The sequence below is a fragment of the Podarcis gaigeae genome (genome assembly GCF_964106915.1).
Source record: "Podarcis gaigeae genome assembly, chromosome: 9".
NCBI lineage: Eukaryota > Metazoa > Chordata > Lepidosauria > Squamata > Lacertidae > Podarcis > Podarcis gaigeae.
In genome coordinates this window covers 70,471,288-70,485,087 of record NC_139685.1, presented here as the reverse complement: position 1 = coordinate 70,485,087, position 13,800 = coordinate 70,471,288, and the positions used below count along the sequence as shown (strand labels likewise).

Genomic DNA, 13,800 nt, shown 5'->3' with positions numbered 1-13,800 from the left:
GGGAACACCTTCACGTAGAAACCTGCCCCTGCCAAATTTGACTGAAAACAACTTTATTCTAACATCTTTGTAAGCTGCCTTGAAGACCTAAATAGTAGAAGGGCAGAATAAAAATATGCTAAATAAAATAACACCCACATAAGTATTATTTCTGTGGGCAGCTTTGTGCATAGGACAAAAAAAAAAGGTGACCACATGCAGAGGTGGAATAGCAATTTAACATTGTGGACCTAATCCCTCAAGTAGGTTTGCCATCACAATCACCCACCTTTTAAGCCATGTTTGAGACAATGTTCCATCACTACAAAAAACTGCTGGAGGGGTGCATAGTCAGAGTCCAAAGTTCTCCCAAGATTAAGAGCAGATTCAATCAAGCCCTTTATGCTCAGCTTAGCCATGTTCATCAGGTTCATGCGTTCATTAGCCATGAGATAGTTGGGATCTGCAACAAAACACACAGACAAGATTTGGTCAGAAAAATGCCTTGATGGAAAATCATTTTCAATGGGTAACTGTTATTTTTAACATAAGGGACACTATGGATACTGAAAGGCAGTAGGAACCAAAGCTTTAGGTCTTTTTTAAACTATGGCAACAGCAGCACATCAGACAGAGCCGAAAGTGATTCAGTTACTGGAATATTTAAATTAATTAGTAAACAAAGAAAAACTAAGTGTCTCTGGGGGAAAGGTTTAAGAGACTTGTGGCAGGGAATTTCTAGAGAAATTAGCCATAAGGAAAACAGCAGAATGGGCAGAGGGAGGAGGAAACAGCTTTTTGGTGACTGACAGATCTAGCTTCTAATCAGAAGGAATGGTTTTTCCAGAGCTCTCCTATCACAGTGTTTTGGGAAAGGGATGCTGCAATTATCACCTTGTATCTTGTATCATCTTGTTCTTATCTGTGCTCTTTGCTGGTCCTACTAGTACTGCAAGCTGGGAAAATGTGGGATACTAAGGTCCTTTTGCATCTTAGTCACATACTCACACATCCACTCCTGTCAAATCAGTTTTGCTTTCAGTTCCTATGACTTTTAGTGCCAATGGGGCAGAACAGAAGCCTAAGGCTTCCCCTCAACCCTATTCATCATAACTCCATAGCCCTTACACCCATTCTTCTGGAAAAGCTGCAGACTGCTTTCTTAGGGACACCTCTACAATGCATACCATTTTCATGATAACGTTTTTGCCTGTAAAACAGCAGAGAGGAAGTGAATCCTCACCCCACAAAAAAACCCCACCCAACTTTAAAGACACCTAGCACATAAAAAAAAACCCCAACCCTCCCATATACTGTATATTCATCTGTAATTTGGCAGGTTTCTTATCTAGCAGCACCTCTCTGGCGGGTGCTATTTTCCTACAAAATTGCCCACAAAACAATAGGAGAAATCAAGTCATTTTCTTTATCCACCTCAAAATTCTAAATCTTGCCCTAGTAGGAAAACAACTGTAGGTATCCATTTGAAATTTGGCAGGATTCATCCCCTCAGAAGGGGTAACAAGCCTGAAAGTGTCATCCATGTCTGTCAAAATTATAGACAATGCTTTTTGAAAAACATTAAAAATAAATCCCTAACTGATACTGTTGTACCTCTTTATCTCCAAACTTGGTCCAATAGCTTCCTTTTTTTCATATCAGGATTCAGACTTGGACCCAAACCAAACTAGACAGTCTCCAAAGCACCTCAAATTAGGCTGTTTTAGATATTTTATTGAGCATCCTTTTTAAAATCCCTAACATCTGTTTTACATTTTTTAAAGCAAGTTTTTAAAAATCTGTATTTATGTTCTAAATTAAGCCTGTTTTACACAAGAAAATGCCTTTGCATGTAATGCTAACTCACACATTCACAATTAGATTATAAATGTCTCAGGAAACGGTCAGTCAAGCCAATTATGTAAGCAATTAAATTTGGAGAAAGTGTATGTACAAACAAAGTATATGTACAAATTTCATGCAAGCAGTATTTAACAAATTAATCCAAAAAAAGATATCAACAGGATTTCTGCCCAGAATTCTGTTTCATGAGCAATTAAAAGCAATATGTGTGAGCTCCAAAATTAACCAAGGGTTTGTCCACACTTGAGTTTAATATACATTTGAAGCAATTAGCAGTCCTTCTTATGTAAGGTCATCCACATGGCACCCCACCCAAATAGTTCCTGTCCTGATAACTTTCCTGTGAAATTTTGGATTTCTTCAAACTAGAGATAATCCATTGAGTTTTGGAAAACACAACTCCAAACCACACAACTTGAAATGGCAGACAGTTTTTTTCCTGGAAGTGGCTCAAGCATCCATTTTTGCTGTTCCCCTTTCTATGCCCTCTAGATCCGTGATTCCCAACGTGGGGCACACGCCCCACAGGGGGGCAATCTGATTTTTAAGGGGGGCAGTTTGAGAATGAGTTATTAACAATGAATAGCCTTTTAGACTTCCTCCATGTGAATAGGAGTTCGTTTTTTGAATAATAAGAATTGTATCATGGAGGAGGGGCAACAGGATTTTAGAGATGCTTAGGTGAGGCATGGCCAAAAAAAGGTGGGGAAGCACTGCTCTCCTAAATCCTCCTAAAACCAGTACTGCTCGGACAGCAGTAGCGCCTATTTCTGGTGAGCTTCCACAGCCCTGTTGGTTTGGGCATTTTCTTACATTGGGGGGGGGACAGATTTGTGAAATATTGACAATGGAAAAATGGAAAAACAATTATTTCTCCAAAGCTTTTAAAAATTTGATCTCAGTGTATATTACTGTTTTGTTTCAATTTCTTCCACAATGATCTACATCACTCTTAATTCCAGTTGTGTCGTGCTGATTTCCAGCAAGCTCCAGAAATCACTACTACAGCCATGTGTGTGTGTTTTTAAAAAAAAAAAAAAAAAAAAATGTTTCTGCAATACTGGAAAACTGAAGAACAATTATTTTTGCAGATCTCCCTGCTTCATTTCCCCCTCTTCATTCATTCATTCACTCACTCACTCATTCAGCCTTTATTGGCATAATCACCCGCCCCCCCCCCCGTTGATTTCACTGTATGTCACTGTACTGATTTCTCCCACAACCATCTTCCTATTTTTGAGTGGGGAAAGCCTGTCACTTTAGGACTGAACATAAAGTACAGTATGCACACACAAGCTTGTAGTGAATAGAGAATTCTTGGATGTTTGCTATTATGCAATTCCTGGGTGGATGCATTAAAAGAAAGGCACACGTCGGTCAGCTGACTCCTGCATGCATGGCCTGTTCGTGCGAAATTAAAATATATGAATCAATGCATTGGGAGGTGGGAATAAGGACAAAAGGGTATAGATGGAAAGCAGATTTCGTCTTGTACTACAAATGCATGCACTGAGGTCAAATTTGAATGGCAAGATGAAGCTCAAACGTGTGCATGCTTTTAAACAGAAACACAACAGTTTATCATTGGAGGAATGAGATCTGCAGAAGTGTAGTTGATCTCATTTATCAAATATATGATATACGTATATCCCAATGAATCATCTCCTCTGCCTCCGAAGAAAAGACAAACTAATCACATATAATTTGAATCTGCCTATTTACTGACATTCCCATATTGACATTCTCTCTACTTTTATTGTACAATTTTACTGTAGCAATATAGGCCTTGGGATTTGTAAAACAACTTATCTGTCTTGAAAGAGTGATGTCAGCCACAATGAAACTGCATTCCAAAAGAGGATTTCCCTGACATATTTTTCAAAGGAGGATGTCTAGATACAAAGCAGACATTGTATTCCTAACCAACTCCAAAGATCGTATCAACATATAAATGCATACATGCATACATGTGAGAGAGAAAGTCAAAACTGCAACAGTAACAAGTTTCTCAGCTAACTAACAAGGCTGCTGAATGAAGCTGGCTAACTACTTTGTTAATATAAACCCACTTGAAAGTACACTGTGTTGCAATCACTACAAGGACAGACAGTGAGGACTCTGGAATGGAAAAGCAACATAATTTAATACACTGACATGAATGCATTTGTTTTAAATGAGTCAAAGCAGAAAGCAGATTTAAAATGGATTCTTTTCACTGCAAAGCATGTATAAACTGTAATCAAATTGCAAATGCTTCCCTAACATTTTGAGCAGGCAACACGGGGCATTGTCCCCATGAATCATATCCTCTGTCGATTAGGTAAAAGTAAAGGGACGCCTGACCATTAGGTCCAGTCGTGGCCAACTCTGGGGCTGCAGCGCTCATCTCGCTTTATTGGCCGAGGGAGGCGGCGTACAGCTTCCGGGTTATGTAGCCAGCATGACTAAGCCACTTCTGGCGAACCAGAGCAGTGCACAGAAACACCGTTTACCTTCCCACTGGAGCGGTACCTATTTATCTACTTGCACTTTGACGTACTTTCGAACTGCTAGGTTGGCAGGAGCAGGGACCAAGCAACAGGAGCTCACCCCGTCGTGGGGATTCGAACCGCCGACCTTCTGATCGGCAAGTCCTAGGCTCTGTGGTTTAACCCACAGCACCACCCGCATCCCTCCTCTGTTGATTAGGATGCTATAATTATCTTAGTCAGGTTTCCTCAACCTCGGCCCTCCAGATGTTTTGAGACTACAATTCCCATCATCCCTGACAACTGGTCCTGCTAGCTAAGGATCATGGGAGTTGTAGGCCAAAAAACATATGGAGGGCCAAGTTTGAGGAAGCCTGATCTTAGTTCTGCAGTGAGGCACACAGGAACAGATAAAAACATCTGCCTGACTAAAACAACCATTGCAACTGGTTCTAAAAAGCTCAAAATCTGAACTCAAAGCTCTTTGAACCACTACCTCACCTTGTTTAGACAATGTCCTCTGTTAGCGGAGTGGATTCATAAACTTGGCAACAGATTCTCCCCAATTTCCACAGGAAAAACCTGAAACTCGCCTGACAAAATCTATGGCAAAGGTTTGGGCCAGGGCAAGTTATAGACGGGCAAATCTGTCAATTTTGGTTTCTCATTTTCCAATCTAAAGTTCAGTTCCTCCCATTTCCATATCAGTTTGCAATTTTTAAAAAGTCTGCATAACAATTCATCAGCTTTTCTGCGCTAGACTGTACCATTATTCTTTGCTTACTTCAGCACCGTTTAATGTTATTGCTTTCAAATGTGTAACACATAGATGAACATTTTTTCAATCTTCTTAACAGCACAATCCTATTCTGAAGAAAGCCCCATAGAAGTTAATGGAGTTCACTCCAGGGTACGCATGTGCAGGATTACAACCTAAGAATTTCTCACTTCAAGGTGACCCAACTTAAACAATGTTTTTACAACTCCACTGAATGTGTGTTTTGCTGTTCTATAGAACATATCTTGTGAGAAGGGTCTAAAGGTCATGTTTGCCATCCTTCCTCTTTCTGGGATTTTGCTTCCTCTGTACATCCCCATTCTTCCTGTCAACCAAAGCAAGTGTAGCTCTAAATGCTAAACAAAACATGAGCAACTACACCATATGTACAACAAGGTTAGGTGAAAACAGAACTCTTAAGACAGCAATAAAGTACGCCTTAGGGCACAACTAGACACAAGGTGGGAGACTCATGGTTGTGGTAGAATCTCCCACATTGAAAACAACAACACAAGGGGAGGAAATCCAATCAGGATCTCAACACAAGGAGTAGATCCCCTTCCCCTGGTGCCATTTCCTCCATTTAATCCCCACCCTCTATAAAGGATTACAGTCAAACCTCAGCTCTCAAACGTCTCCATTGACGTTTGAGAGACGTTCTCAAACGTCTCCATTGTGTATCTGAAGAAGTGTGCATGCACACGAAAGCTCATACCAAGAACTAACTTAGTTGGTCTTTAAGGTGCTACTGGAAGGAATTTTTTTATTTTGTTTTGACTATGGCAGACCAACACGGCTACCTATCTGTAATTCAGAACCCAAACGCCAACAACCCAGAAGTAATTGCTTCCGTTTTCGAACGTGTCTTGGAAGTCAAACAGCTTCCAAGGCGCGTTTCTCCATTTTTCAATGGATTTTCCCGACTACCCTTTGATCTTCGGTTTTTGAACGTTTCAGAAGTCGAATGGTCTTCTGGAATGGATTATGGTCAAAAACTGAGGTTCCACTGTATTTGTCTTGCAGAGGCACACTTATTGGTATCATGGACACATTTCCCGAATATACACATTCCCTCCTCACAGTATTTTGTTCTACAGCGATAATGAATTTGCACAATCCCACACATGCACTCTGTGCATCCATTTGCACTACAATAATTCTGAGGTAGTGTGCCAGGAAAAACGAAACAGACATGGGATCATAAAGCACCACACTATGCTTCTGCTGCATAAAATTATCAGAAGAAACCAGCAAGATATCTATGGTGAACAGGTACAACGACTCGAATTCCGCACAAGTTTTAGAAGTTGGCAATAAGGAAGGAAGTGGTGTAGAACAATGATTGGGAAGTAAGAGAGTGAAGGTGTGGTCTTCCAACCACATGTAGGAAATTGTATGGTCCTTTATGAGATCTTTTGTGCCCATGTATAAAGACACCCCAAAACTTCAGAAGTAGACCGCTATACAGTGAACAAGCTATGGAACTTGATGTGGGCTGTGCTACCTCTCACTCCCCAAAATAAATATCAGTATGGATGCATTCTGAGAAAATAATACATGCAACTGGTTTTTCAAAAGGAAAAACAAACATTTTAACAAAGGAAAGGTCAGCACAATATAGTTACAAACATGTATGATCCAGTTGCTATCACTGGAGTGTACCTGGTGATCCAGCTCAAAGACAGACAAGAAAAGCCAGTTGAAAATGAAATGGAAATAATAGCTGAAAGATGTTGGTGTGGCACGCACCTTCTGTATCATCGCGCAATTGCTCCACCAAATCTGTCAAATCCTCCCAAGAGTCTTTGCAAACAGCGAAAAAGGAAAAGAAAGAAAAATGTCATGCAAGCCATGATTCAAAGAAAAGACTAAAAAATCAAGATAAGAAAAGGAACACAAAGGGGGGTTGGTATACCAGATACGTACCAAAGGGGTTAAAGATTTTAAAATTCATAAGTTAGTATAGTCTGCATAAAGCAACAGATTGAATTTATTAAACACAATGAGAGGATCATTTTTAAAAGCTTTCAAAGTCATACAAACACATTGATTTTAAATCAAGTGGCATGGATATGCTTAAACTGGATTTATAACCTGCCTGACTAGGTATAAAAATCTACCCAAGAAGTTTTATGGTACTTTCCAGAACCAGCTCAGAAATAAATCCCTCCAAATAAAAGGAAGAAATCTGTTCCCTTGTTTTGAACCAAGGTTGGGGTAAGGCACTAGGTTAAAACAAATCTTAAGATATTGCTTGCACTTAAATACAGCCAAATTTATTGGTAGTACCATGTTCAGTACTCTAGCAATGCACGAATAGCACCCCTTCCATTAAACAAAAATTAACCACTGTGCGCTGGACTTCAGCAGAGCTGTTAGGTAAGTGGGGGCAGGGAGAGAAATGTCCTGAGAAAACAAAGGACGCAGCTTGACTCACACGCACAATCATTTCAATATCTTGTCAAACAGGAACCAGTTCTGAAATCAGTTATCATTCTAGGTTCATACTTACATTTTCTTTCCCTCCGTAAAGGCCTAAAGGCAGAGCCGTAAACCTGAGCAAAAGCATTGCTTCCTAGTAGAGGCAGAGAGCTTCAGTAATCTGCCTATACTAGGATTACTGGAGCAAGCAAATGACACACCCATTGTGGCTTTCTTCCCACAAGAGAGCTATAATCTTGTGCTCTCCTGTATTAACTTGTGAGTAGCAGAGAAACTTGAGTATGAAAACAGCATACATTTTAAAGTGATCCCAATAATTCAACGCACAAAAGACCCCTGTATCTCAGAACTGATGTCCTACTTCGTGTTTTTATATTCTGCAAGCCCATTAAACATAGTAACATGAACTACAAAGGTGGTCATAATTCTGGAGGTATGCTTAACCATTTGTATCTTAATATATATTTAGTTGTATTCTTTTAAAAGCTTTTGTATGTTGAATATTATTAGTAGCAGTAGTATTTTTGTATTTTAATGTAAATACATATATTAATAGACACTGTCCCTCAACATTTTATTAGTGTGTGTGTATTTTCCTGTGCTCACATACACTAGAACCCAGAAGAAACCTGCTCTTATCTTTCATTTTTTTGCAATGGAAAGACTTGTTGATGTAGCAGATGCTGTTATGAAACATCTATTTGGATCCTAAGGCAGCTTAATTTATGGAAACTGACAGAAGAAAAGTTTGCCATCCCCTATAGGCACTGGCAACCCCCAAAAAGCATCTCCAGAGGGTTACGGTGCTGTATTGAGCAATTTGGAATGGGTTAGGATGGCTGCCTGGGGGAAGGAAGGAAGGAAGGGAGGGGCCAAAAACTTTCCTTCTGTGATCTTCCTTAAGCGAACTTCTTAGGGGGCAAGCCCAATTTTGGGCTAGACCCCCCTCCCCCAGAGACCTCCCGCACACCACACCACACTGAACAGCCACCCCAGCTTTCCAAAGAAGCTTTTAGAGGATGCAATGTTTGCTGGAAACTATCCTTCCATGAACTCCCTTAAGTTCACTAATCTTGGGATGCAACAAAAGTTATTTGCACAACACTTTGAGAAATTAAGGGAGGTTTTGTCTCCATACTACAAATGAAAGAGGAGCTTGAGACTCAGAGGCAACAAGTTGCCCAGGGCTAGATTTATACTGTGTAAAAAATTAAACGGGACGCAGGTGGCGCTGTGGGTTAAAGCCTCAGCGCCTAGGACTTGCTGATCGAAAGGTCGGTGGTTCGAATCCCTGTGGCGGGGTGCGCTCCCGCTGCTCGGTCCCAGCGCCTGCCAACCTAGCAGTTCGAAAGCACCTCCGGGTGCAAGTAGATAAATAGGGACCGCTTACCAGCGGGAAGGTAAACGGTGTTTCCGTGTGCAGCTCTGGCTCGCCAGATGCAGCTTTGTCACGCTGGCCACGTGACCCAGAAGTGTCTCTGGACAGCGCTGGCCCCTGGCCTCTTAAGTGAGATGGGCGCACAACCCCAGAGTCTGTCAAGACTGGCCCGTACGGGCAGGGGTACCTTTACCTTTACCTTTTAAAAAATTAAACACAAATAAATCTGAACAAGGTCATTTAAATTATGCAATCAAAACTGAATTCAGCAAAACATTCTTTATTTCTTACCCCTTAACTTGCATTTGTTCCTCTTGTTTTTGCTACAAGGGACTATGTAGAGGGACTAGGAACTACATGAGACTTTGCCATTTGAACACTAAAAATGTTATTCATTAACTCCTCTGGCTTACAAAATTCACCAGGCACTGTCCACACACTTCCAAGAATATTTCTGCAGCCAGAAAAGGTTGAACTCCTTGTCAAATATCTGATGGAAAAGTATTCCGCAGCATTGGACCAAAGACACTAAGTGCCCAACTTCAGGTTTAAGTCAGTCAGACCTATATAATGCAATGGTCAATTAACAGTGCTCCTATAGATGATCCCAGTGATCAAAGCTGGAATATAAGGGCTAAGGTGAACCTTCAGGTATTCTGGACCTAAGTTGTTCAAGCTTTGTATATTCGCACAAGAGACTTGAACTGACAGTATACTGGCCGCCAGTGCAGATGTTTTAGCAGAGGTGTTACATGCTGTTGACTGTCTGCCCCCCATCAGCAGTCTAATTCTTGAATTTCACACCACCTAGACCCGCCATACCAGGCTCATGGGCAACCCCACATAAGAGTGCATTGCAGTAATCCTGTCTCAAGGTTACCAATACATGGACTACATTAATAGGCAATCCCAATACAGATTAAAAACATAGCTGGCATACCAAATGAAGCTGGTAAAAGGCATCCCTAACCAAAGAGGTTATTGGGAACTAAAATAACAAAGGTGCATCCAGGAGTACACCTTTATGGGGACTCCAAGCCCATTCTGAACAGGAAAGTGTCCGGCTTTCCAGAAACATGAATGACCTACCCACAAAGCCTCCATCTTCCCAGGATTCAAACACAGTTTACTGGCCCTCATCCACTCCACCATTGCATTTAGGTGGTCCAGGGCTTGCACAGCCACTTCAGAAGCTATGGAGAAAAAGAGCTGTCTCTCATCAGTGTACTGATGGCACCATGCTCCAAAACTCCTAATGACCACTGAGAGATTAAGAGTAACAGGTTCACACTCCTCTGTATCTCTCTTGATAATGGGGCAGGGTGACCAAGTCCGATTCAGTCCCAAAACCAGGCCTGAGCTCAGGTTGAGGTGGACCCAAATAATCAGTGTCAACCAGGAATTTCACCCATCAAATAGCCCTGGGTTTACTTAGTCACCTAGTGAACTCCTGGCTGAAACAAGATCTGCACATAGCTTTTCGGGCTCATAACTCATTCTTTTAACCACTATGCCACAAAAGCTCCTTCAGCTCAGGCTGTCAGTATTAGGCAAAGTCCTGCCACCAGAGCCCTATTCTTTCGCCCTCCTACAATAAAATACTTGCAGGATTCAGCACCAAATAGCATTGGGTGGTTTTGTAAGTTTTCATCATGCAAAGGGAGGCAAACCATTTACTGTGCTTTTTATTGTTCCATGAGCACGCAACTGCTTGGTTCTTTACATCCATACAAACACATGTCGCTTTTTAGGCACATGTTGGTATGCTGATATGGTGACAAGGTAGATATGTGCATTGTGCTTGCCTTCACTTAACCAGATTGCACCCTTCACTTAACCAGATTGCTCAGTGGGAATCTGTGGAAAGCATGAAATGGTGATGGCTAATAGAGTTCTGTCAAGAGAACAAGCTGGTCATCACAAACACGCTTTTCCAACAACACAAGAGACGACCCTACACATGGACATCACCAGATGGGCAACATCGAAATCAGATTGATTATATTCTCTGCAGCCAAAGATGGAGAAGCTCTATACAGTCAGCAAAAACAAGACCTGGAGCTGACTGTGGCTCAGATCATCAGCTTCTTATAGCAAAATTCAAGCTTAAACTGGAGAAAGTAGGAAAAACCACTGGGCCGGTAAGATACAATCTATACCAAATCCCTTATGAATACACAGTGGAAGTGAGGAACAGGTTTAAGGATTTAGATTTGCTGGACAGAGTGCCTGAAGAACTATGGGTGGAGGCTCGCAACATTATACAGGAGGCAGCAACTAAAACCATCCCAATGAAAAAGAAATGCAAGAAAGCAAAGTGGCTGTCCAACGAGGCCTTACAAATAGCGGGGGAGAGAAGGCAAGCAAAATGCAAGGGAGATAGGTGAAAGATACAGGAAATTGAATGCAGATTTCCAAAGAATAGCAAGGAGAGACAAGAAGGCCTTCTTAAACGAGCAATGCAAAGAAATAGAGGAAAACAACAGAATGGGAAGAACCAGAGATCTGTTCAAAACAACAGAATGGGAAGAACCAGAGATCTGTTCCGGAAATATGAAAGGAACATTTCGTACAAAGATTACCATAATAAAGGACAAAAGTGGTAAGGACCTAACAGAAGCAGAAGACATCAAGAAGAGGTGGCAAGAATACACTGAGGAATTATACCAGAAAGATATGGATGTCTCGTACACCCCAGGTAGTGTGGTTGCTGACCTTGAGCCAGACATCCTGGTGAGTGAAGTCAAATGGGCCTTAGAAAGCACTGCATATAACAAGGCCAGTGGAAGTGATGGTATTCCAGCTGAACTATTTAAAATTTTAAAAGATGATGCTGTTAAGGTGCTACACTCAATATGCCAGCAAGTTTGGAAAACTCAGCAGTGGCCAGAGGATTGGAGAAGATCAGTCTACATCCCAATCCCAAAGAAGGGCAGTGCCAAAGAATGCTCCAACTACCGCACAATTTCACTCATTTCACATGCTAGCAAGGTTATGCTCAAAATTCTACAAGGAAGGCTCAAGCAGTATGTGGACCGAGAACTCCCAGAAGTGCAAGCTGGATTTAGAAGAGGCAGAGGAACCAGAGACCTATTGCAAACATGCGCTGGATTATGGAGAAAGCTAGAGAGTTCCAGAAAGACATCTATTTCTGCTTCATTGACTATGCAAAAGCCTTTGACTGTGTCCACCACAGCAAACTATGGCAAGTTCTTAAAGAAATGGGAGTGCCTAATCACCTCATCTGTCTCCTGAGAAATCTCTATGTGGGACAAGAAGCTACAGTTAGAACTGGATATGGAACAACTGATTGGTTCAAAATTGGGAAAGGAGTACGACAAGGCTGTATATTGTCTCCCTGCTTATTTAACTTATATACAGAATTCATCATGCGAAAGGCTGGGCTGGATGAATCCGAAGCCGGAATTAAGATTGCCGGAAGAAATATCAACAACCTTAGATATGCAGATGACACAACCTTGATGGCAGAAAGTGAGGAGGAATTAAAGAACCTTTTATTGAGGGTGAAAGAGGAGAGCGCAAAATATGCTCTGAAGCTCAACATCAAAAAAACGAAGATCATGGCCATTGGTCCCATCACCTCCTGGCAAATAGAAGGGGAAGAAATGGAGGCAGTAAGAGATTTTACTTTCTTGGGCTCCATGATCACTGCAGATGGTGACAGCAGTCACGAAATTAAAAGACGCCTGCTTCTTGGGAGAAAAGCAATGACAAACCTAGACAGCATCTTAAAAAGTAGAGACATCACCTTGCCAACAAAGGTCCATATACTAAAAGCTATGGTTTTCCCAGTAGTGATGTATGGAAATGAGAGCTGGACCATAAAGAAGGCTGATCGCCGAAGAATTGATGCTTTTGAATTATGGTGCTGGAGGAGACTCTTGAGAGTCCCATGGACTGCAAGAAGATCAAATGTATCCATTCTTAAGGAAATCAGCCCTGAGTGCTCACTGGAAGGACAGATAGTGAAGCTGAGGCTCCAGTATTTTGGCCACCTCATGAGAAGAGAAGACTCCCTGGAAAAGACCCTGATGTTGGGAAAGATGGAGGGCACAAGGAGAAGGGGACGACAGAAGATGAGATGGTTGGATGGTATTATTGAAGCTACCAGCATGAGTTTGACCAAACTGCGGCAGGCAGTGGAAGACAGAAGTGCCTGGCATGCTCTGGTCCATGCGGTCACGAAGAGTCGGACACGACTAAACAACTAAACAACAACAACAACATCAGAACCAAACAGTCCTAATCAGATTTCTTGTCTAGCCTCAGCAGCAGGAGCAGCAACTCACATGCAGATAAATTTTCCTCAAGTCCATTTCTTCATGGCTACATGCAGCCACGTTGCCCATGTCAAAATGGCTGATATTTTATATCAAACCTTATCATCAGAAAACTTGTCACAGCTATATTCTGCTAGAATGTTGAACAGTTTCATCTTACTTTCATCGGTCCATAGGAAGCGATGCTGAGAGATAAACTTTGATCCCCAAACCTGCACCCCTTGTCTCTTGAACACTTTTCTTCAAGCTGCCTTTGTGTGACGCTTCTCCAATGATACCAGTTTTAACTGTTGGACCCTAGTTTGGAAATGTGGCAAGAAAACCACAGGAAGAGCCCTTCTGGATCAGACCATATGCCCGTCTAGTATAAATATATTTAAATATATTTATTGCCTTTAAAAATCCAAAGAGGCTCCAGGTTTCTCTTTAGGCAGCTGCATCTTGCAAAACCCCACGCCTTACAAATCTGCACCATCATTTGAGAGTACTGTACTTCTAAAATAAATACCACTGTGCATTAGAATCTTGAAACTCTTAATAGTTATGGTAAAGTAGGAAGCTGCCTTAAACTGAGTCAGACCATCTAGCTCA

The 13,800-nt window shown here is 41.6% G+C and overlaps 1 protein-coding gene and 1 long non-coding RNA gene across 11 annotated transcripts in view; one reads left to right on the top strand and one right to left on the bottom strand.

The window, feature by feature from the left end:
- The window catches only part of RUFY3 (RUN and FYVE domain containing 3), a 231,185-nt gene that overhangs the window by 205,981 nt on the left and 11,404 nt on the right, over positions 1–13,800 (bottom strand). For 6 of the 10 annotated variants that reach the window (XR_014568346.1, XM_083756531.1, XM_083756530.1 and 3 more), the window contains exon 2: positions 269–442. Coding sequence is in view for 9 of the 10 variants with exons in the window: in XM_083756531.1 (XP_083612657.1) it covers positions 269–442 (174 nt within the window). In the remaining variant the exon portion in view is untranslated. Of the gene's footprint in view, positions 1–268; positions 443–6,837; positions 6,892–7,600; positions 7,722–13,800 lie in introns of those variants that run through there. The other 4 variants (XM_083756532.1, XM_083756526.1, XM_083756529.1 and 1 more) reach the window with 3 other exon arrangements.
- LOC310852960 lies at positions 3,428–5,004 on the top strand. Its single transcript, XR_014568485.1, has 2 exons — positions 3,428–4,162; positions 4,531–5,004. It is a non-coding gene; the product is annotated as an uncharacterized lncRNA (long non-coding RNA).